Genomic DNA, 22104 nt, shown 5'->3' on the forward strand with positions numbered 1-22104 from the left:
GCTAATTTTTCTTATCCGCAGGTTGTAGACATGTCTCTTTGCACTGCTACAATCCATATAATTGAAATGAATATAGGTAAATTCAAAGGTGTAAAGTCCCAGAAACATCGAGACCAAAACAGGCATATGTTTTTTTTTTTTTGGTCGAAAAAACAGGCATATGTGAATGTAGGAAAGGTCGATGTTTCGAAAAAAGAAGAATGGTTGATGAAGTGATGGGTCAAATGGTGTTTATAATATGAATCACGTGCAAATACAAGCTTAGCTCCCAAAATGAAGTTGAATTGAAGCTAATCACGGAACTAAAGTTATGACTGTTGCCAGCGACCGTTCAATGTCCCTATCTTTTTCTCCACTTCTGATTTGCAATACTTACTGGCCGTTCTCTAGAGGATTGCCCATAATTATGTGGGCTTGGATATCATGACGATATGATTCGATCCTCTCATCTCCAACACTTCATCTGGGAGATTCCTCTTAATCATTCACTCTTGAGATACAAGTATGAGTTATGTTAGAAAGGTCTCACGTTGAAGAATTTGTGTGGTTGAAATATATTGATGTAGAAAGGAGAGCAGATTTAACATTGGTTTAAAGCAGTTAAGATATTTAAGTTAGCTTATATCTTTTTGGTTTAAGTTTTTGAGTGAAGGTGGGTATAACTAAGTATGTTGATGGGCTCCCACTCAAGCTCTCCCTAGATGATATCCCTAGACGAAGGTATTGAAATTCTGCTGTATGCCGTCCATTGCACAAGATCCTTCGGAAACAAACCAAAAAGATTTTGTGCACAATCGTTGAATAAATGCAGTGGCAGGATCAACATGTTCGCCAACGTCAAATCCTGCAAAATCAGAAAAAAAATTAGGAAAAAAGAGGTTGAACTTTGATTGATCTGAAACATGTTTGGTCGAGTTTATGATGTCAGACATCCGACAAATTTGGAATGATGCAATACAGGGTATATTAGCATGGGGTGGATCATTATTTCTTTGTTTTACCTCAATTGGGCTGAGCGGATAAACATTGGATGCGAAGAAACTTGGGCCAAAACTGAAGGTGGTCGGAGGTTTGTTCGGCCCGTTTTCGTAGGTGCCAGTGGCTGTCTAGAACAGGTGGAGATCTTCCAAGAGACTTCACTTGTAAAATACAACAAAGGTTTGTCACGAGCAATATAGAAAGGAACTGCTTTTGATAAAACTTTTGCTATTTCCCTCTTAACGTTTTCTTCTAATAATGGTTGATAAATAAGAAATTCGTGGGTAAAAATGGAGTGGGAATTGTATCACTAGCAATGATGGGTTTAAGATTGAATATTACTCTTGATTGAGAGTAGAAACATCGAGCTCAGGACCCGGCAACAAGACAGTCACAAAAACAGCAAGGACAATCTTCTCCGGGAATTTCTCCATCACCTGAGAAAGAGCCAACGACCAAAGCTGTGCCCGACAAGGACCACTTTCTCATGTGAAGCTAGACCTTCCATGACATCTCTCGGGGTCTTGAAGTACTCAGAGATTGATTTCAGAGATTCGGTCTGAAGCGGGTCGATTCCTGATGCCGCCAGGTCAGGTGCGGTGACTCTGTGACCGGACAATCTTTAGCAATTGGACGATCTTGTACCAACATCATGCACCGTGGCCCGACCCATGAACCAGCACAAAGTGCTGGCTTTCAAGTGATGCTTCATTCTGCTCGAAGCAGAAGAGGATGAGGATGAGATGGCCAAGTGATGCAAGGTTAAGCTTCTTGTCCATTTGCGTCTCGTTTGATATTTTTTCTTACCCAAAACTGGGCCTCTGCATGGGGGGGAAGGCGATGGGGTTTTTGTTCAGCAAGATGGTTTGGTGTTGACTAATTCTAGCAAGGGAGAACCCTCATTTGTCAGCAATTACGAAGTCAGCGGCGTTGACAACGCAGGCACTTTATTGAAATCGTTGTGCTCAGCTCCATTATTTATTTAGGCAAACACACAATATTCACAATACACAGTTACATTTATTACATTCTACCGCAAAGTTTTCAAGTTGCCAATGCTTATTGAAAAGCTTTAGCTGCAACATTGCTACATAACTCCTGCAACTCAGCACAAGAGATGCACATTATTTTGAGAGTCTACTGCTGAATCTCATATCCTGAAATGGTGAATCTGGAGGTTCTCAACTTCAAGCTTCTTGAAGTTGCTTGTTCTTCGGGTGACCAAGAACTTGCCCCAGTTGTATGGCCTGTACTTTGGGGGATTGTGCTCATCAGTCAATTCCTTCAGTGGCTGCACCATGGTATAGTGGGGCGGGGTGAAGAAGAATGGGATCGAGATCCTCTCTTTCTCTGAGTTCACCATCACTCTGTGCTCCACGCTCTCGTATGTCTCGTTGCTCCAAACCTTCACATAGTCAATTCGTCAAGAATAAAGATTGTTATATCCTGTCGGGTACCTCACCCACGATCACAAATGCAGCACACATGTATGACCATTGATCATTTATGAAAATCACAGATATTGATCAAGCTAGAGGCAAGTGTCTGTGATGATTTCGCTGGTCTCCTTTTCTTGTTTTTCTTTTTCTGCTAGGTCTACCGCATTAGCCCTGACAAACATAATTCTAATCCGACTATATTCTAAATCTGGAAAGAACCAAAAGATCAGCCCCTTCAATTATTTTGGTTTGGCTGTAACATGAAGATTGACTGATTTCTTTGGAAAGAGATCCATAATAATCTTCACATTCTTCAAGCAACTACAGATGATCATGTATTAAGAGCTAGATTGAGTAAAAGGGACGGATCATAATCATTAGGCATAGGCACAACCACTCACGGGCCAAATGATCTTTCATAGACACATCTTCAAGCAGTAAGTTGTGCATATACAAAGTTCTTTCTTAATATGTGATACCTGAATAATGTCACCAACGTTGATGATGAATGCATTAGGGATGGGCTTGACTTGGACCCACTCCCCATCACTCTTCCTCTTCACCTCGAGGCCTCCGACATTGTCTTGAGCCAGGATGGTGAGCGCCCCTGAGTCCTTGTGGCGGCCCACACCCAAAGCGAGGTGCGGTGCGGGGCAAGGCGGATAGTGGTTGAGCCTGACGAAGCTGGTGTGGTCCTTGAAGAATTCGTCAAACCTGTTCGCGGGCAAGCCCAAGCTCTGAGCTATCAGTCCCATCAGCTTGTGCGCGAGTTTCTGCAATTCTTGTGCGTATTCTTCGCATGCTTCCCTGAATTTTAACAGTCGCAAGATAATCATTTTGGACAGGACATAAGAAGCGAGCTCCATAAGAAAGGTAGCGATAGACATACATCGATACTATTTGGTTAAACAAAGCACATTTTACCAGGTGACTTTGTCATATGATGTAACATTACCAATTCCTACTAATAAGCCCTGCTTATACGAGCAGCTATCACAGCCTATTTCTATGGCGTTAAAAACAGGACAATAAATTCATCGCCATGGAAACTCAAAAAGTAACGGACCATCGACCATTGTGAAGTTACTGATTCCGATTATATAGATCAAGCGCCAGCTTCTATTGAAACTCCCTCCAGACAAAGGAAGAAAAAAAATCATGGAAACACTAACCTTAATCCAGGAGGGTACTCAGGCCACTGATTGTTCCCCTCAATGACACCCTCTTCGCCGTCCTCGAGCGAGGCTGGGACGAGGGTCGGCTCTTGCACGGCGAAGTCGAAGACCTCCTTCCAGTCCCTCACGTTCTTGGTGTGCTCCGTCTCGTAGTACCCCACCGCCCTCTTTTCGTCCCTCCGCACCTTCTTCTTCTCCTCCAAACTCTGCCCGAAGAACTCCCTGGCCTCCCGCTCTATCCTCTCCCTCTTCTCCGCCGCCACGCCGTGGTTCACCACCGCGAAGAACCCCCACTTCTTGCACGCCTCCCCTATCTCCGCCACGAGCCCTTCGACGGCGGCGGAGTCGGCGACCGCGCCATCAGAGGGTGAGTAGCCAACGAGGGCGGCGAGGTCGATGAGCGGGATGCCTTCGGCTTGAGTGGCTGCGAGCTTGGGCCTGTGTTCGACGTCTTGTATGAAGGTAGGATCGACCTCTCCCATTTTCTTTTTCTTGGTAAAGATCGCGAGTATGATCTTGGGCTAATTGTGAGTTTGAGACTGATCAGTGAAAAAGGAGCATATATATATAGTGGAATTGGTGGTTGCTGATGCACGATTGAACCTGGACGCGATTGTGTGGATGATACGGAGGTAACTAAGGAGTGGCTAGGATGGTGTCAGGACATGTAGAAAATTATGAGGAGAAAGGCAAAACGAGGACGAAGAGTTCGTGGTTCTTGACGTAAGAGCTTGCATGGCTTATCCTCGGGGTAGTTTTGTTCGTGGAGTTTGTGGTAAATGATTGATTCCTAATTCCATCATACGTTGTTGAAAAGTATTTGACAGGTGGTACAATCGGTACACAAGATAATCTTGAACTAAATTTAATGGACTGAGAAAAAGGTACGGTTCAATGCGATTTCAAAGCGGGATCGCGAGAATCATTCCAAATAATCTCTTCTATAGTATATACAAAGGTGTAGACCAACTAATTGCTGAATTAAAATTTTAAGTGTAATTGATTTTATCTTTATGCGAAACGACTGATTCTGTGTATAATGTAACTCTCTCAATTTGGAAAAATTTGGGGAATTTACGAAAAAAGTTGTAAACCTATCATACGGTTGCGAATTCAGTTATAAACCTTTTAATTTGACCAATTTAGTTCTAAACATTTTGATAATTTGCGAATGTAGTCTTTTTAGCTAATTTTGGCTGAAATCTTCTTATATGGAAGCCAGCCATTTTACGTGGCATAACAGGCCCTTATTTGAACAATTTTTTCAAAAAAAAATTTAAAATTTTTATGAATTTTTTTCCTTTTCTTTTCTTTCCTTTCTCTTTTTTTTTTTTTAAATTTCCCTCCAACAGCCAACCGGTCCGTGGCCTCAGCAGTGGCCAGCAGAGGTTGCTTGCCCCAAGTGAGGGCGCCGGTGCCCTTGCCGAATCTGTTAGCCCTTGCCTAGTGGTTGGCGAGGGTGTTGCGGCCCTTAATATTACAAAACTTGTCCACGCCAGCACTAGTCATGCCACGTAGGATGATCGGTGTCCATATTAGCGATTTCCGACTAAAATTGGTCGGAATAATTAAATTGTCAAAATGTTTATGACTAAATTGGCTAAAATTGAAAAATTTACTATTGAACTGACTTCTAAACAATAGGTTTTAGGATTTTTTTTTTTCAATTATTCCTAAAAATCTGTGATGGGCTAGGCCGGCTCTTCATGAGTACCTGTTGTCCAATCCTTAACCCAAAGGAAAGAAAATTCAGATGAAATACTTTTCTTTGGATAATATTTGGACCTCGTGCTAGAATCTGTTGAATGAATGACAAACCCAACACGGCATCTAAGTGCTGCAACTCAAATCGCGTTAACCTCTTGGAAATGGAAAGCAGGCCATCGACTATCTATTCTATTCTGATGTTCAAAGAAGTTCTTTTGGTTGTACGTGGGAATAGTTCACCCGCAATTCTCTTTGTTTGGAGCGCAGTGAAGACGACTTACTTATCGAAATAAAAAAGTTATGGGATTCACAAGATACACACATAAGTACACTGTTACATTTGCTTGAGCAAAATGTAATGGACTAATTAAGGACAAGGTAGGGTTCAATTCGATTGCAAAGCGAGATCACGAGAACCATTCAAAATAATCTCTTCTATAGTATATACAAAGGTGTAGACCAACTAATTGCTGAATTAAAATTTTAAGTGTAATTGATTTTATCTTTATGCAAAACGACTAATTTTGTGTATAATGAATCTCTCTCGATATTTTCGATAAAAAAAAAACTCTCTCAATATGGAAACATTTGACGAAAATTACCAAAAAAATCTTAAATCTATTTGCAAATATCAATTCAGTCATAAACATTTTAATTTCGTCAATTTAGTCATAAACCTTTAAACAATAAATCTTTTCCGCCAATTTTGGCTGGAAATCATTAACATGGACGCGAGCCGTCTCACGTGGTATGGTTGGCGCTAACATAAATAATTTTTTAAATTTTTTTTTTAAATCTTATTCTTTTCTTCTTTCTTTCTTTTTTTTTATTTCCCTCTGCCGGTCTGCCGCCTTGACAGTGGCCAACATAGGTTGCCGGCCCTAGGTGAGGGCGTCTCGGCCCTCGCCGGCCACAGCGAGGGCCCCGAGCCCTCACCCAGTGATCGACAAGGGCATTGCAGCAGTCATTAAATGAAAGAAAAAAAGAGAAGAAAGAAAAGAAATTCAAAAGAAATTATTAAAATATTGCAAAGCTTGTCCCCGTCAGCATCGGTCATGCCACGTAGGACGGTCGGCATCCACGTCAGTGATTTCTGGCTAAAATTGGCAGGAATGACTATATTGGCAAAATGTTTATGATTGAATTGACATCCGTATAATATATTTATGACTTTTTTTTTCTGGCAATTATCCCGAAAAATTTGTGATGGGCTAGGCCGTCTCTTCATGGTTGCTTGTTGTCCAATTCTTAACAGAAAGGAAAGAAAATTCCGATGAAATACTTTTCTTTGGATAATATTTGGACCTCGTGCTTGAACCTGTTCAATGAATGACAAACCCAACACGGCATCGAAGTGCTGCAACTCAAATCACGCTAACCTCTTGGCAATGGAAAGCAGGCCATCGACTATCTATTCTATTGTGATGTTCAAAGAAGTTCCGGGGTCGTCTATTTGGTTGTTGATCGTATTCTTGTTTTGAGCTTGTACGGAGGAATAGTTCACCCGCAATTCTCTTTGTTTGGGGCGCAATGAAGACGGCTTACTTATCGAAATAAAACAGTTATGGGATCCACAAGATACACACATAAGTACGACGTATATTCGAGACTTTACACTTGCATCGCCCGTTCTAGATACCGTATGCTTACGAAATCTTTCTTGAACTTTAAGACTGTCCTGTTGACGAGGAAACTAGGATCTTACAATGTCATCGAAGAGGGAGATGCTGGGAGAGAGGTCATATGTCCTTTTGAAGTTTGGTGAGGCAAATTAGGGTTCTGTCCAGAGGGTGGTGGTTAGATTTTGCACAGTGGATGATTGAGAGAAATGCAGCAGACGAAGCGTTGGAGATTAGAGGCTTCGATAAATCATATGGTCATTACATCCAAGCCGATACGATTATCGGCAATCCTTTGGAAAGTTTGCCGGTATATATTGTTGAGAATCCAAGACTAGAAAGAGATTGAATGATTTGTTGCAATAGTCAGGTGCTGCTGCATCGAATGACTAGCTTTGGGTTCACTTAGGAGAAAACTTATTAGATTCATCCATGCACGGATGATCAATCTATTCGCGGTTTAATCAATTATGATGTACTGGACTGAACCCCTCTTCGTCGTGAAAAAAAATTTGATATAATGCGACACGATTTCCAAAACTTGATATGCTCTACAGATATACAACTTAGGTTGACAGAGAAAAAGAATTGACTGATCACAAGCTCAATGTAGATTACATCGTCCAAATTTTGCACTTGACGATGCCATCATTCATTTCTCACGAATTTTGATGTATTATTACATCAGTTTGCAATAATTCGTTGAGGCAGGGTTAGTCTTAGGTTGCAAAAATGTCTCTCTGCACCGCCATAAGGCATATAATCAAACGAATATTGGTAAAGCGCAGGGTGTTGAATCCGTGAAACATCGATCACTAATCAGACATCGTGAACGTTCAAAAGGTCAATATTTTAAGACAAAGAACGATTGGTCAGATGGCAAAATTAAGTATAAACACACCTTTGTGTTGGGTATCCTAAACATGAAGTTATGATCTTCAAGTTATGGAGTATAATGAGATTGTCTAATACAAGTTTCCCCATGTACAATGCCCATAGACTCCTTCACGCTTCTGAACCGAATGCACTTGATGGATGATGCTTGTAACTTTTCTACTGTACTGAGCTTCTAGCAGGACTTTTCTCCCATGTAAAGTGACTGCCGCCATGAAGGCATAGTTGTTGTCTATCCCCAGAGAAAGTTATATAGAGATAAGTACAATGATTAAAGATTGAAGTGCCTTCTTAATCATGTATAAAATTTTCTTGTTAGGCAGTCCTGCATCACCAAAAGTCAAAATGGTAGGAGCAAGTAAGGTTTGGTAGAGTCATAATAGCAATCATTGCATTAAGCGTTTGGTCTGCTATATCTCATCTTCGTTCACGTAATTGTATGAGTCACAGGTGCACAATTTCAATTCCAAGGCAGGAACATCATGGGATTGCACAGAAAATCTACCATTTTGATCAATTGGTAGCCAAGTCAAAAGAAACCACCCTCTTTCTGTGGCCTTCAAAGAGGGGAATGAACCCAACTTTCCCAAATGCTGATCTAGTTTCTTGGGTCAAGAAACCAATCAAAACATGAAGCACGTGCACAGGAAGCTAATTCTCACACTGCTTACAGTTCTCATCTTCCCTCTCTGCTTCGATCCAAATGAAGCTGCAAAAACTGGAGGCAAGCACTTTGTGCTGGTACACGGGGCGTGTCACGGAGCGTGGTTGCTGGCCCTAGGCAAGGGCGTCTCGGCCCTCGCCCAAGCCCTCGCTGCGAGCACTCGCCCAGTGATCGGCGAGGGCAATGCGGCCATCATTAAATGAAAGAAAAAAAAAACACGAAAAAAAGAGAAGAAAGAAAGGAATTGAGAATAAATTATTAAAATATTGCAAAAGATGTCTCCGTTAGCGCCGGCCATGCCATGTAGGACAATCGGCGTCCACGTCAGCGATTTCTGGCTAAAATTGGCCAAAATGACTAAATTGGGAAAATGTTTATGAATAAATTGGCCAATTGACAGGTTTATTATTGAATTGACATTCGTACAAAAGATTTATGATTTTTTTTTTTTTGCAATTATCCCGAAAAATTTGTGATGGGCTAGGCTATCTCTTCATGATTGCTTGTTGTCCATTTCTTTACAAAAAGGACAGAAAATTCCGATGAAATACTTTTCTTTGGATAATATTTTGACCTCGTGCTAGAATCTGTTGAATGAATGACAAACCCAACACAGCATCGAAGTGCTGCAACTCAAATCACGTTAACCTCTTGGAAATAGAAAGCAGGCCATCGACTATCTATTGTGATGTTCAAAGTTCTTTTGGTTGTACGTCGGAATAGTTCACCCGCAATTCTCTTTGTTTGGAGCGCAATGAAGACAACTTGCTTATCAAAATTAAAAAATTATGGGATCCACAGGATACACTCAAAAGTACACTGTACACCATATATTCGGGTTAATTCCAAAAAAAAGCATCAACTTTAGGTCGAGAGACAATTTTGGCCCCGAAATTTTTTTTGTTCCATAAAAAAGCATCAACTTTAGGTCGAGGGACAATTATGGCCCGAACTTTTTTTTGTCCCGTAAAAAAGCACCAACTTTAGGTCGAGGGACAATTCTGGCCCGAACTTTTTTTTGTCTCGTAAAAAAGCATCAACTTTCACTTAAATCCCAAATCTGGCCCTTATTGACTTAAAACCATTAATTTTCCAACTTGATTATTCCACCTTAGCAATAAATCCACGTGACTTGCTGACTGGATTTAAAGCATTATTCATTGTCTTATTCTCTGAACCATAGCTTGAAGAATAACGGCGAAACTGTTCGTCTCTTTCACTTCATCGGCAAGTCAAAAATATCTCCAGATTGAATCTTTTTGGCCAAACTTCGTCGTTTTGTCGTAATCTGAAGCTGTAGATCACCGTCCGTCGACAGACGCCATGGAAGAGATTCGTCAGGCTCACCACCATAACTTTTTTTCTCAAACAAGGGTAACTTCAGACAGAAAGTCAATGGGGGGCCAAATTTGAGATTTAAATGAAAGTTGGTGCTTTTTTACGAGACAAAAAAAAGTTCGGGCCAGAATTATCCCTCGACCTAAAGTTGGTGCTTTTTTATGGAACAAAAAAAAGTTCGGGCCAGAATTGTCCCTCGACCTAAAGTTGGTACTTTTTTTTGGAATTAACCCCCGTATATTCAAGACTTTACACTTGCGTCGCCCGTTCTAGATATCGTATGCTTACAAAATCTTTCTTGATCTTTAAGACTGTCCTGTCGACGAGGAAACTAGGATCTTACAATGTCATCGAAGAGAGAGAGAGATGCCGGGAGAGAGGTCATATGTCCTTTCGAAATTTGGTGAGGCAAATTAGGGTTCTGTCCAGAGGTTGGTGGTTAGATTTTGCACAATGGATGATTGAGAGAAATGCAGCAGATGGAGCGTTGGAGATCAGAGGCCCCGATCAATCATATGGTCATAATGTCCAAGCCGATACGATTATCGGCAATCCTTTGGAAAGTTTTTTTTTTGGTAAGGTGGCAATCCTTTGGAAAGTTTACTAGTATATATTGCTGAGAATCCAGGACTAGAAAGAGATTGAATGATTTGTTGCAATAGTCAGGTGCTGCTGCATCAAATGAATAGCTTCGGGTTCACTTCGGAGAAAAAATATTAGATTTATTCATACGCAGGTGATCAATCCATTCGCCGCTTAATAAATTATGATAGGGGGACTTATGTGCTCCATCTAGTAATATGCTTGGTTTGATGTCGTAGAGAATATATAAGAATGAGTTTCTCTTAAGATGTATCGGACCGGACGCTTTATTCGTCGCGGAATACAACTTTATAATGCGTCATGATCCATACTTTTAAGTTTAAGGTGACCTATTTATCACATATTTACATAAATGTGGGTTAGAATATGGATTTGTGACTCATTTTGACAGCCTTATTATTAAGGCACAAACGTTGTTTATTCCCCAAACAAGCTGTAGAGATAACTCCAATCATTATAGATCGAAGTGCCTTCTTATCATGTATGAACAATTGGTTGTTAGGCAGTCCTGCATCACGAGGAGTCTGAATGGCTTAAGCTAAAGATAAAGATGAGAAGTTTGGCAACATCTTAGCTTAATTCGGGGGAGATGGAGATATTCTACATAGAATGTCAAAGAACATGACATGTCATTGACTATAATTACACCGGTTATCTACTGCTGGGGGTCGGGGGCGGCGGCTATTTTCAGGTAATTGTATGAGTCACATGTGCACGATTTCAATTCAAAAGGAGGAATATCATGGGATTGCACACAAAATCAACCTTATCAATTGATAGCCAAGTCAAAAGAAACCACCCTCTTTCTGTGGCCTTCAAAAAGGAGGAATGAACCCAACCTTCCCAAATGCCGATCCAATTCCTTGGGTTAAGAAACCAATCAAAACATGAAGCACCTGCACGGGAAACTAATTCTCACACTGCTTGCAGTTCTCATCTTCCCTCTCTGCTTCGATCCAAATGAAGCTGCAAAAACTGGAGGCAAGCACTTTGTGCTGGTTCACGGGGCGTGTCACGGAGCGTGGTGCTGGTACAAGGTGGCGACATCGCTGAGATCGTCCGGCCACAATGTCACGGCGATCGATTTGGCCGCTTCCGGCATCGACCCAATTCAGGCTAGCTCGCTTCGATCGATTTCCAACTACTTCAAGCCCCTAAGAGATGTCATGGAAGGTCTATCTTCACAGGAGCGAGTGATCCTTGTTGGCCACAGCTTGGGTGGATTGGCTCTTTCTCATGTGATGGAGAGATACCCAAAGAAGATTGCAGTTGCTGTGTTTGTCAGTGCCATGATGCCTGGCCCAATACTTAATGCCACTACGGTAAACTCGGAGGTACGATGATTGTGAATCAGTCCTATCGTAGATGCGATTTCGTTAGGAAAATTACCAAAAAAGTCATAAATCTAGTGCACCAGTGTCAATTCAGTCCTAAACATTTTAATTGTGTCAATTTAATTCTAAACTTTTTTTCATATTTTGCCAATTGAGCGAAAATTGCTAACATGGAAATCAACACCGACGTGAACATTTTTTAAATAATTTTTTTGAATTTTTGAATTTTTTTGGCTTTTTCTTTTTTCTTTTTTTCATTTTTTTTTGTTTGGAATGAGGGCTGGCAATCCTTCCCGGCACTGGTGAGGGCGTCACGGCCCTTGCTTGATGCACAGCGCTGACAAGGGCTTGGACGAGGGAATTGCGGCCCTCACCTAGGCAGCAACCGTTGCTAGCCGTCAATCCAAAACCAAAGAAAAAATAAAAAAAAATTACTAAAAAATTATTTAAAAAATGTCCTCACAGCGCCGATTGTGCCATGTAGGACGGCCGGTATCCACATCAGTAATTTCCGACCTAATATTGGTTGGATGGACTTAATTAGCACAACGTGAAAATGTTCAGGACTAAATTGACGCAATTAAAAAGTTTATGATTGACTTGGCACATTTGTAATAGGTTTTGGACTTTTTAAGGCAATTTTTGCCAATTTCCTCTATCAGAATTCAATTCCGGTGACACGGCAATAGCAAAACAAACAAAATAAATAGATAAACTACCTAAAATCAATCAATGTTGCGGAATTTCATATCATTCGGTAGCTTTTTTTTTTTTTCAAAACTAATTAAAAAGCAGTTATTTCCTCAATTTAACTGCTATGATGACTTTTCTGCTATTCCTTGTGACCGAAGGTATTCAGAAGAATAGGTTCTCTTGGAGACAGCCGCTATAGCTATGACAATGGGCCAAACAACCCTCCGACCGCCTACACGTTCGGCCCGATGTTCTTGGCCTCAAGGGCCTATCAACTCAGCCCAATTCAGGTTACCCCGAAAATTATCAAAATCAATCAAATTGAAGCTTGTTCTGACCCCCCAAAAAAAAAAGATCAAATTGAAGCTTCTCTTTCATGAAAAAGAAAATTTTCTTTTGGTAGGATTGGACGCTGGCCAACACGTTGATGAGACCGCAACGCTTGTTCAGCGACGAGGACCTGACGAGGGAAATAACGTTGTCCGACCGGAATTACGGGTCTGTCCGAAGGGTTGCTGTTATATCCGAGGATGATAAGCTGGCTGACAAGGACTTAATGCTGTGGATGATCGAGCGTAATCCACCGGACCAAGTGCTGGAGATCAAAGGGTCAGATCATATGGTCATGATGTCCAAGCCCACGCAATTGCTGGCCCTCCTTCAAAACGTTGCCAATACTACCCATTACTGATATGTTCTGGGCCTGTGGCCTCCGACATATTCTTGCTTAGCGTTTATTTTCTGGATGCGAATAAGATTTCCATAACGTAAGGATCTGTTCTTGTATAGGGTGGATTAATTATGGAAATCCCACATGCACATGATCGGATGTGGATATAAACAATGGGCTTAATCAAAGCTCGATACATATTATCATATTATACATATGTGCTAGTGCCCTCCACAATAATGACAGTTTATTGTTCATGCACTATAATGTCCCACTCCATCGCTAAACAACGATTTTGCACATCATGCCCGTCTTTGCTTTTGTCGATCCGAGTTCGAGATCCATCACTCTGATACCTTGAAATGGTCGATTTGGATGTTCTCGACCTCTTGCTTCTTGTAGTCGCTGCGGTTTCTCGTCGCGAAGAACACGCCCCAGTTGAACTCCTTGTACTTGGGAGGATTCTCCTCGTTCGTTATCTCGTCCAGTGGCTTCACCGAGACATGATGGCCTGGGAAGAAGAAAAATGGAATGGAGAACCTCTCCTTCTCTGTGTTAACCACCACTCTGTGCTCCGCGCTCCAGTATAAGTCGTTTGTCCAAACCTGCACGAAAAGCTTATCCTTAGGTCGTTTAATAGGAGCGGCAAATCGACTAGCATTTCTTAACTCTCATTAAGTGTATAGTGTGCGAAGTTTCATCCTTTCGTCATTGAAGTCAGGATCGTGAGAAAAGAGTAACATAGATATGCATGTTTACTGAATTTTTCAAGCAGCAGATGCTCAATCACCCCTCTAAGATGGGGATTTCTCATTTCAAATTGTTGAAAGAAGAAATTTCCTGAGCCTAGCATGGCAGACACGTACCACTACCAATAATTTTATTTTGGTTCCAAAATCCCACAAATATCACAATGAATGTTTATTGCTTCAGCACATGTGCATATCTGTATTTGAGCAAGTAAATGAACCCAATTGCTAGAAGGTGATGAAGATCAGATGAATCCACCAAGAATCCCGATGATATCGCGTAATCAGTACATGTTCCTCCAAAAACTATATCTGCTCCTTTTGTCAGGGGCTTTCATCAAGTCCTCGTGATATGAGTGTCATCGCCATCACAAGTTCAAAGATTCTCGTGCTCCACCATGGAGCATTCACAGTTTTGCCAATGTCATACAGGACTGATGCATGCATTTTTGTGTTGATTTCATCACGACCACTTACTCTTCTTCACTAGTAGTTAATTAAGGACACAAAAAGGAAGTTCACGGATAATACCTGCATAGCATTGCCAAGATTGATTACATAAGCGTCCGGTGTCGGACTTATTGAAATCCACTCTCCATCTGATCTCCGCTGTATCTGGAGCCCTCCCACGGAGTCTTGGGAAAGAACGGTCAGGGCCCCACCATCCTTGTGCCGGCCGACCCCGAGAGCCAACTCAGGCTGAGGGCATGGAGGATAGTGATTGAACCTGAGAAAGCTGGTCTGCTCTTTGAAGTAGCCATTAAATCTATCCGCTGGCAACCCCAAACTCAGAGAGATCAGTTCCAGCAACTTGAAAGCAAGTTTCTCCACTTCTCTGGCATACTCCTCACATGTCTCTCTGCACCAATTATGTTAAAATGAAGCCTCGCAAGTCCAAACTAAGGTAGATGCCAGAACAAACTGCACTGGCATACTAACATTTCAATTCAAAACTTTTAGCTAGGTTCCTGCGAATCTGTCTTATTTATTCGTCATAAAATTTTCCACATTTCTCGATGGAGTCCAAGTTTCTTAGGCTTCTAGACACTCATATGACAATCCAAGTACGTCGCTCCGACTGAACGGACATAAACTGGTAATCAGCCATGGCTAACTAAACAACACATCGTGTCTAAAAGATAAAAGAGCGAATTTTAAAGAGGCCACTTATCAGCAAAGAGAAGAGTAATCAAAGAAACAATCACAATATTATTACACGCAAGCACTTCTTTTCTACAGAAACATTAATTACATGATCGAGAGGAATTCTAGCTTGCACCTGAATTGTGGGGGGTTTTGAGGCCACTGATTGGTCAGCTTCCTCAGGGACTTGTCCTCAGGGTGAGACAGAGCAGGGATCAGAGTGGGGTCCTGCAAGAAGAAATCAAACACCTCCTTCCAGTCCCTCACGTTCTTGGTGTGCTCGCTGTCGTGATACCCCATGGGATGAACCTCGTCCCTCTTCACTTTCGTCTTCTCCTCCAGGGGCTGGTCGAAGAACTCCTTGACCAGTTCCTCGACCCTCCTGCGGAGGCCCAGGGGGACCCCATGGTTGATCACTTGGAAGAAACCCCACTTCTTGCATGCATTCCCGATCTCCGAGGCGAGCTCTTCTCGGGTCCTGGCCGGCGAGTCGGAGAGGTCTATCAAGGGTATGCCTTCGCCTTCGACCATCTTGAGGTTGGGCCTGTGTCCGGCTTCTTGGATGAAGGCAGAGTCGAGAGATCCCATGGGGGGGGGTGGATATGTATGGACTACGGAAAAGGCAGATATGGAGGGGCAGGGCAGTGATTTGGGAGCAGAAGCGAGTGAGAGAGTTGGTGAAGAAAAAATGGTCCACATGCTTGGGCGAGTGGGTTTTGAAGACAATATGTTCATTGAATCTGGACAAATCAATACGATGTGGAGGGAAACTACCCCGGGTTTTGTAGCTAACAGGGATCATTGTCCACATTTGACACCCAAACAGGAAAATTGTAGCATGTTTCTACCTTCGGATTGGATGAATGTCTGTCGCGCTGTAACGAGTTGGTAGCTTGCCGAAAGGAACCAAATGAAAAAATGGCTGAAATTGGGAAGATTTCTTTCTCTCTTTTTTGTCGGGTGATTCCATGGGCGGGACAGGTGTGTGACTGTTTGGTTGCCCGTCCTTTTCTTCTAGAAGCATTGGAAAGCAAGAAAGAAGAAGCAGACAATTCGACACAGCCAACGAATTAGGGCCTGGCCCGGTCCGCATTGTATTTCACAGCGGTGAGAGGTTGGCTTTACTCAAGAACAAGACGCTAGAGACCTTTTGCCGTCATGCAATATGATCATTTTTTCTCCCACTCAAAAGAGGACCTTGTGCATAAATGTCGACTAGATTTCGGACAAAATCCTTACTCGAAGATCGCAAGACATCAAATAAAGAGGTTTATTCTGCTTCGTTAAAACATCCACATAGTAGTGTACAATTCCAACGGTTGACATTCACAACCAAGTTGACATTGTTAGGAACTTCGGTGATAAAAAAGAAAAGCTCCTATAATTCCAAATTCAAACAAATGCATAGCAGCAAAAAAAGTTTTAAGCAATAATCGGGTCTAGGACTAAACTATTTACAAGCGTCTGGGTTTCATAAAAACTGAACGAAGACCTGAGAATAAGTTCCTCACGGAGCAGGCATTGAGGATGAGATGACCACATATGTCAAGTACTGCAGGCCGTCCTGGATTTTACCAACCGCTGTAGTCTGATTAGCCCGGAGATGCTCTGAGAAAGCACTGGCTTTCTCCTGGATCGATGCCTCGTGAGGAACTCCATGTGAATCTGCAGTAGCCCCTTTTATTGCTGCTGAATAAGCTTCAGCTACGTCCGAAATTCCTGCATTGCGCGTCAACACTCAAGTTGTCATGCAGGAAGCTGTACAGTGTACAGCATATTTACTCCAGAAGAGAAATCTATGTGGTGAAATTTATAGTAGTATCAAGCATCAATCAAAAGATATTCATGCTCAGATCTGATTTTCAATTCATATTATGTCTTCCTCGTGCAGAAAATAAAATTTATCTTGCTTCAAGATGATAAGGCAAATCAATGAAAGATTGGTAAAATAAAATGCCAAGGGTCTCTCTGAATCTATATTGAGGATCAATATTGCCCACTGGTGCAAATCTACGGTAATTCTTCAAGCTTCAAATACGGATGCAGAAAAATAAACGAGATAGCAGATGGAGAAACAGTGTAGTAAGTACCAACCGGTAATAAAACTGCGAGAAATTGCTTCTGCATAGACTGTCATTGACTGTGCCTTAATCCTAATAATCTTGGCCTTTTCAAGTGAATCTTCAGGCCATTCGATGTTCATCACATCCATGTCATCATCATTCTTATCTCTGCTAGTGTTGGATATGATTGATTTACCGAGCATCAGTAGTTGAGTCACCGCAAAACAGCACATCTCTGAGAGCCTCTGCATAAAATGCCAGAGACATTTCACCATCAATTAAGACATAAAGAAATGACTACATAGTGATATGCTTTCCTTAAGAACAGAAAAGTTCCGTACATGAACCCCTTCAGAGTGAAGAGCTTCCAGTCTGCTCACAGTCCTTTGAATCATTTCACCGGCTGAGAGTCCAGAGATGGCATTCGTAAATCTGCGAAAACACCAGGAGAGAGTTAAAACGGATCATTCAATATTGTCTGTTAAATCTTAGACAACTAAAGCAAGGAAAAGACTCCCTATCTTCATGATCAACTAAAAACCCCGGAGATCACTAAAGAATAATTAAGTTGTCTTAACGACAGTCTAAATGAATATCTTACTTGTGTTTATTAAAGAAACAATAAGAACAAAAAATTATAAAAAACCAAAGTGAAAAATTGTTGCTCAGTTAGTCCGCCTAAACCCTAAAACCGCATCTTCAACAATTTAAAATGAAGTCAACTTATATTGCTGAAGATCTTCAATAACAGCAGCAATGTCTCTTCTTCCTCAATGAAATGCCTCCACACACCAAAAATAAAAGGAAAATAAGAGAGAAAAGTTTATCCTGAAGCCTTGGAACTAAAGGAATCCCTAAATAAGCAGAGTAGGGTTGCTTCTCCCTGCCATTTCACGTGTACAAATCCCGTTCACCTGGTACACTCTTAAGCAGAACCGTGAAGTTCATATGCATTAACCAAATGCATGCCTCTAATGACATGGATTTTCGCATCCGTAACATCAGGGCATAAATTGACTAAAGCGAATTAACAAGAAACAATAAATTTCAGGGCCAAAAATGACAGACAAATGCAGAAAGAACAGGAAAATTGTCTTGCTCAGGCAATAACTTCTTCGCTAAAAGTAAAGCAGAATATAAACTAGATGAACACATAAGATATACAGGACTCAAAAAGGAAAAACAAAAACATTCGTTTACTTAAAATTCAACATGAAAGACAAGAAAAAAGGTAGCAACGCTAACCCTGCGGCCATGTCAGCAGCCTTGCTAACACTTGAATCATGTAAATTCTTCATCTCGTTATCATTTGTTTCAGGTACAGTCTCAACTTTCTTTCCTTTATCTGCCTCTGTATTACCTCCATCTACTTCATCACTAAAATTAAATATTTGCTGGACTTCTTTGAGCTTTCCATCATAAAAAGATTTCTGTTCTGAAGGCAACTTTGCTTTTCTTCGGTTGAATAACAGAGCATGGTGACTGGATAGTGCCTCCAATTCCTGAAAATTTTCCAATTAACAGTTTCTATTATTAGTACTGCCATCATTACAACCATGAATACTCATTTCTAAGAATCAGCCATCAACCTCCAGCTGTTCTGGACCTCCATATATGTAGAAGCAGCGATCAAATGAGACTTCCTCAAACAACTGATCATCCTCAGTGTACTTGTTGGTTTCCTTGGAATTCTTCTCAACTTCAATACCAGTCTCGTTAATGAGTAGATCCATCGTCTCCTTCCCAACATATTCAAGCACTTGAATTCCCTTGGCAGTAAAAGCTTTTCCAGTCTATATCACACGAATTAAGAATACTTTGTCACTTCCAAGCTGCAGCGTACATATGGCAATAGCATGATCAATGAGCTAAAAATAACAAAGATCTGAGGATACCTCGAGCAAAGATGGCGCAACAGAACCAGGTGTTTTTGGTAGACCACCTTGCTGAACGGTTTCGGCTAAGTTGGCAGCAGAATGCTCGAGCCTGAGTATTTATAGTTACACAATCCACCCAACATCAATAAATGTTAATAGCACATTATATAGAAAACATTATCATAAACAATTGAAGAAGGTGGCTGGCCTAAATCAACACCTTGGAAAGGTGTACCCATAAATCTACTTATTAATTGGCAGCAAAATGCCTATGCAATGCCCTACCAGCTTCCCCCACCCAAAAACAACAACCCAATTTACCAAAGAGAGAGAAGAAGAAAGCAAAGGAAAGCATGCAGCACATAAGTTCAGTCATTCTTCTCAAGAAACCCTTCCAACTCGGTAACAAGTGCTTGTGCACATTGACATAAATTCCTAGTGACCTTGTAAACTCTTTTTTCCTTCTCTCACTACAACCGTCATAAACCACATAGATCACCAATCGTGCAAACAATGCTGTTAAACATACTTATGAACTAGAGTAGTGCCCCCTTTCCACGCAATTCCCAAAGCTTGCCATGCACCTGAAGCCAAATTCTCCACAGAACTATCAAAAGCCTTCAGTCCCTGCATGCACAAGAAAAGGGGTCAACCAAAAAGGCTATACAACATAAGATTATGGTGAGCATTCTTCCATAAACATAAGTAAAACAAACAAATTGAAAGCAGAGACTACCAGCATACTATCTAATCCATCAGGCACGAATATGTCAAAAGCAAAGAGAAAGCTCCTGATGATCAGCTGAAGGGAGAAAGATTTTTAGAAGGGAAAAAAAGAATTAACCTACAACCTGATGAAATAAGATACGGCACAATGAGGTACAGTCTGAATGCTAACTAATCATTGGAGCAACAATCATTTAACATCAGAAAAAAAAGACAAACTAGTGACACTCAGTGGAACAATCGTTTTTTCAATGGAACATGATTGGTGCACGATTTTTATGGGAAAAGCACGCATCTGAGAACCAAGGGATAAAAAGGATAAATAGACTAATGGGCTAGCTATCACGATGCAGCTGGAAAAGTAGACGAAATCTGAGAAATAGATAAGGGCACTTGACATTTATTTACACTTGCCTGACCAAGCAATGATTCTTCACTTGCATTCTCCAGCTTATCCAATGCAGATTTCCGCTGCTGGTCATTCTCATCCTCCTTTTCCTCTATTCCTGCAGACTCATCTGCCCCTTCTTCCTCCTTGGAAGAATCCGAGCCCTCATCAACGTTCTGAATGTCGGACATGCTCTTCGCAGCATTTTTAGCAACCTCAGCAGCCTACATTAACAAACCGCAGGTTAAATAAAATGCACAACCAAGGACCTCACAACGTTACAGACCTTGAAGTAAGAATTCACGGCAGTTCCCAGTAATCAGATAAGTGCAACGTTGAAACAAATTTGTAAATGATTTAATCATTGTCATAAGTAGAGGACGAACTATCGACACAACAAATTCATAAATCATTTAATCATTGTCATAAGTAATCGAGATCTTCTCCTAAGTCTGAACCTCCAAACACTGTAATAATATACAAATCGAACTATCGACACAACAAGGAACTCAGCTATTTGTGGTCATTTGCAGATCCCACCAGCAACTAATAATACCCAAACTACATCAATCAGCGTACTCTAAGAGCTGCTCATGGCCATTCTCAATTATCCCGCAACCATCTTCTACTTCCACCAACCATACATAGAAACAAATCACCGTTCTAGCCAACAACACCAGATCCGACACCTGAAGAATCTAACCAAATCAAAACGGACAATGCACTCTGTTCCAGCTTCCGAAATCCTAATCCAAGCACAATGATCCTCAAAATCCATGGCAAGCAATACAAAGCCGAAAAAAGTTGTCCGACAAAACCTAACAACCAACGACGACGAAGATAATAAGATCGACAGATGGATGGAAGGGAGAAGTTTTCAAGTACATTGCGCGAAATCTCTTCCGCCGCCTTCTGGAGGTCCGACAAGACCGACAGCGGCGAGAACCCCCACCCGCCCCATCCTCCGCCGGCTTTCGCAGCTTCCGCTGCCGACGCTTCTTGCCGCTGCTTGGTCTCCTCTTCGGTCGGCGATTTCTCGTCGTCTTCCATCACGCGAAACAAGGTCTCGAGCTCGAAGCTCTGCGAGCGAAACCGCGCCGCAATCGAACTCTTGCGAAGCAGATTTGAGGCGTGCGAGAATCTCAAGATCGTGAATTCGAACTGAAATGATCTCCTGAACTACTGGGATGAGGGGATCTTTCACCGTCGCGACGTGTGCGTGAAGACATCTCCCCAAAACGACGGTTCGTACCATGCGACGCGGTCTATACGACATCGTTTCCTAACGAGAGTTACGAGTTCACAACGGCCTGTCGTTTGAGTCGCTTGTGCTTTAGATGTTTTGTATTTACCTTTTTGCTCTTCCTCTTTGAGGCATATTATACTTTTGCTTCGACCAAGAAAAAAATATTATACTTTTGCAAGCTCTTTCTAAAGGTACTAAGCTTTCGCTACGATAATCTCGAATTTGATTGAGTAAAGTCAAATTTCAATTAGAATGAAATATTCAAAATGACTAAGACTACTATCAATGTTATAATTAATCCTCAACTATGATATTTATTAAGATCATGGACTTTTTTAAACTAGGGATTTAAATTTCTTATGTCGAGATCTTTGCAATGGAATGAAGATACGAGAACTTAGAACATACATGTGTATTCAAAGAGAAAAGAGAGAAGAATATAGTGTTTGAGGGTCAAAAGGTTTTTTTTTTTTTTTGGTGGGGGGGGGGAGGTGGTGTTCATAGAAGGACAAAAGAAGTTATCCAGCTAATGTTTGAGGGACAAAAGAAATTGTCCAGCTAATATCCCAAAATGTTTCAAAGAGTAAAGATGCCTTCTCCACCACCAACTTTTTTTTACTTAATTTCTTTGGAAAATCAGGAATAGAAAATCTTAGTTGGGATTTGGATAAATGGAGATCCTTGTATATGAAAAAGAAATAGAGAAAAAAAAATTAACTACTACCAAGTATGAAAATAGTATTTTAATGTTATTAGAAATATCTATTAATTTCCAAATTACAAAAACCTTAGAAATGT

The 22104-nt window shown here is 41.3% G+C and overlaps 4 protein-coding genes and 1 pseudogene across 4 annotated transcripts; 1 reads left to right on the forward strand and 4 right to left on the reverse strand.

Moving 5' to 3' along the window:
- Window positions 1-697: 697 nt before the first annotated feature.
- Window positions 698-1632, reverse strand: LOC115663444 (methyl jasmonate esterase 1-like; annotated as a pseudogene).
- Window positions 1633-1924: 292 nt separating this feature from the next.
- On the reverse strand, window positions 1925-4136 carry LOC115663443 (jasmonate-induced oxygenase 2-like). Its single transcript, XM_030585440.2, has 3 exons — window positions 3590-4136; window positions 2897-3224; window positions 1925-2383 (listed from the first exon to the last, which is right to left on the reverse strand). Exons 1-3 carry the CDS (start codon window positions 4072-4074, stop codon window positions 2129-2131), a joined length of 1068 nt encoding a protein of 355 aa, XP_030441300.2. The 5' UTR covers window positions 4075-4136; the 3' UTR covers window positions 1925-2128.
- Window positions 4137-11100: 6964 nt separating this feature from the next.
- LOC115663445 (methyl jasmonate esterase 1-like) lies at window positions 11101-13375 on the forward strand. Its single transcript, XM_030585441.2, has 3 exons — window positions 11101-11751; window positions 12603-12734; window positions 12848-13375. The coding sequence occupies exons 1-3, from the start codon at window positions 11305-11307 to the stop codon at window positions 13133-13135; spliced, it is 867 nt and encodes a 288-aa protein (XP_030441301.1). The 5' UTR covers window positions 11101-11304; the 3' UTR covers window positions 13136-13375.
- LOC115663446 (protein DMR6-LIKE OXYGENASE 1-like) lies at window positions 13294-15819 on the reverse strand. The gene is made up of 3 exons (XM_030585443.2): window positions 15143-15819; window positions 14395-14722; window positions 13294-13719 (listed from the first exon to the last, which is right to left on the reverse strand). The coding sequence occupies exons 1-3, from the start codon at window positions 15739-15741 to the stop codon at window positions 13459-13461; spliced, it is 1188 nt and encodes a 395-aa protein (XP_030441303.2). The 5' UTR covers window positions 15742-15819; the 3' UTR covers window positions 13294-13458.
- Window positions 15820-16262: 443 nt separating this feature from the next.
- On the reverse strand, window positions 16263-21267 carry LOC115672750 (uncharacterized). The gene is made up of 9 exons (XM_030594675.2): window positions 20946-21267; window positions 20087-20284; window positions 19476-19573; window positions 18965-19055; window positions 18659-18862; window positions 18315-18571; window positions 17411-17501; window positions 17101-17314; window positions 16263-16725 (listed from the first exon to the last, which is right to left on the reverse strand). The coding sequence occupies exons 1-9, from the start codon at window positions 21108-21110 to the stop codon at window positions 16514-16516; spliced, it is 1530 nt and encodes a 509-aa protein (XP_030450535.1). The 5' UTR covers window positions 21111-21267; the 3' UTR covers window positions 16263-16513.
- Window positions 21268-22104: the final 837 nt, after the last annotated feature.

Source organism: Syzygium oleosum, unplaced genomic scaffold, assembly GCF_021117445.2.
Source record: "Syzygium oleosum isolate NSW1041296 unplaced genomic scaffold, Sole_v2.1 Sole_v2.33, whole genome shotgun sequence".
In the NCBI taxonomy this organism is placed as follows: Eukaryota; Viridiplantae; Streptophyta; class Magnoliopsida; order Myrtales; family Myrtaceae; genus Syzygium; species Syzygium oleosum.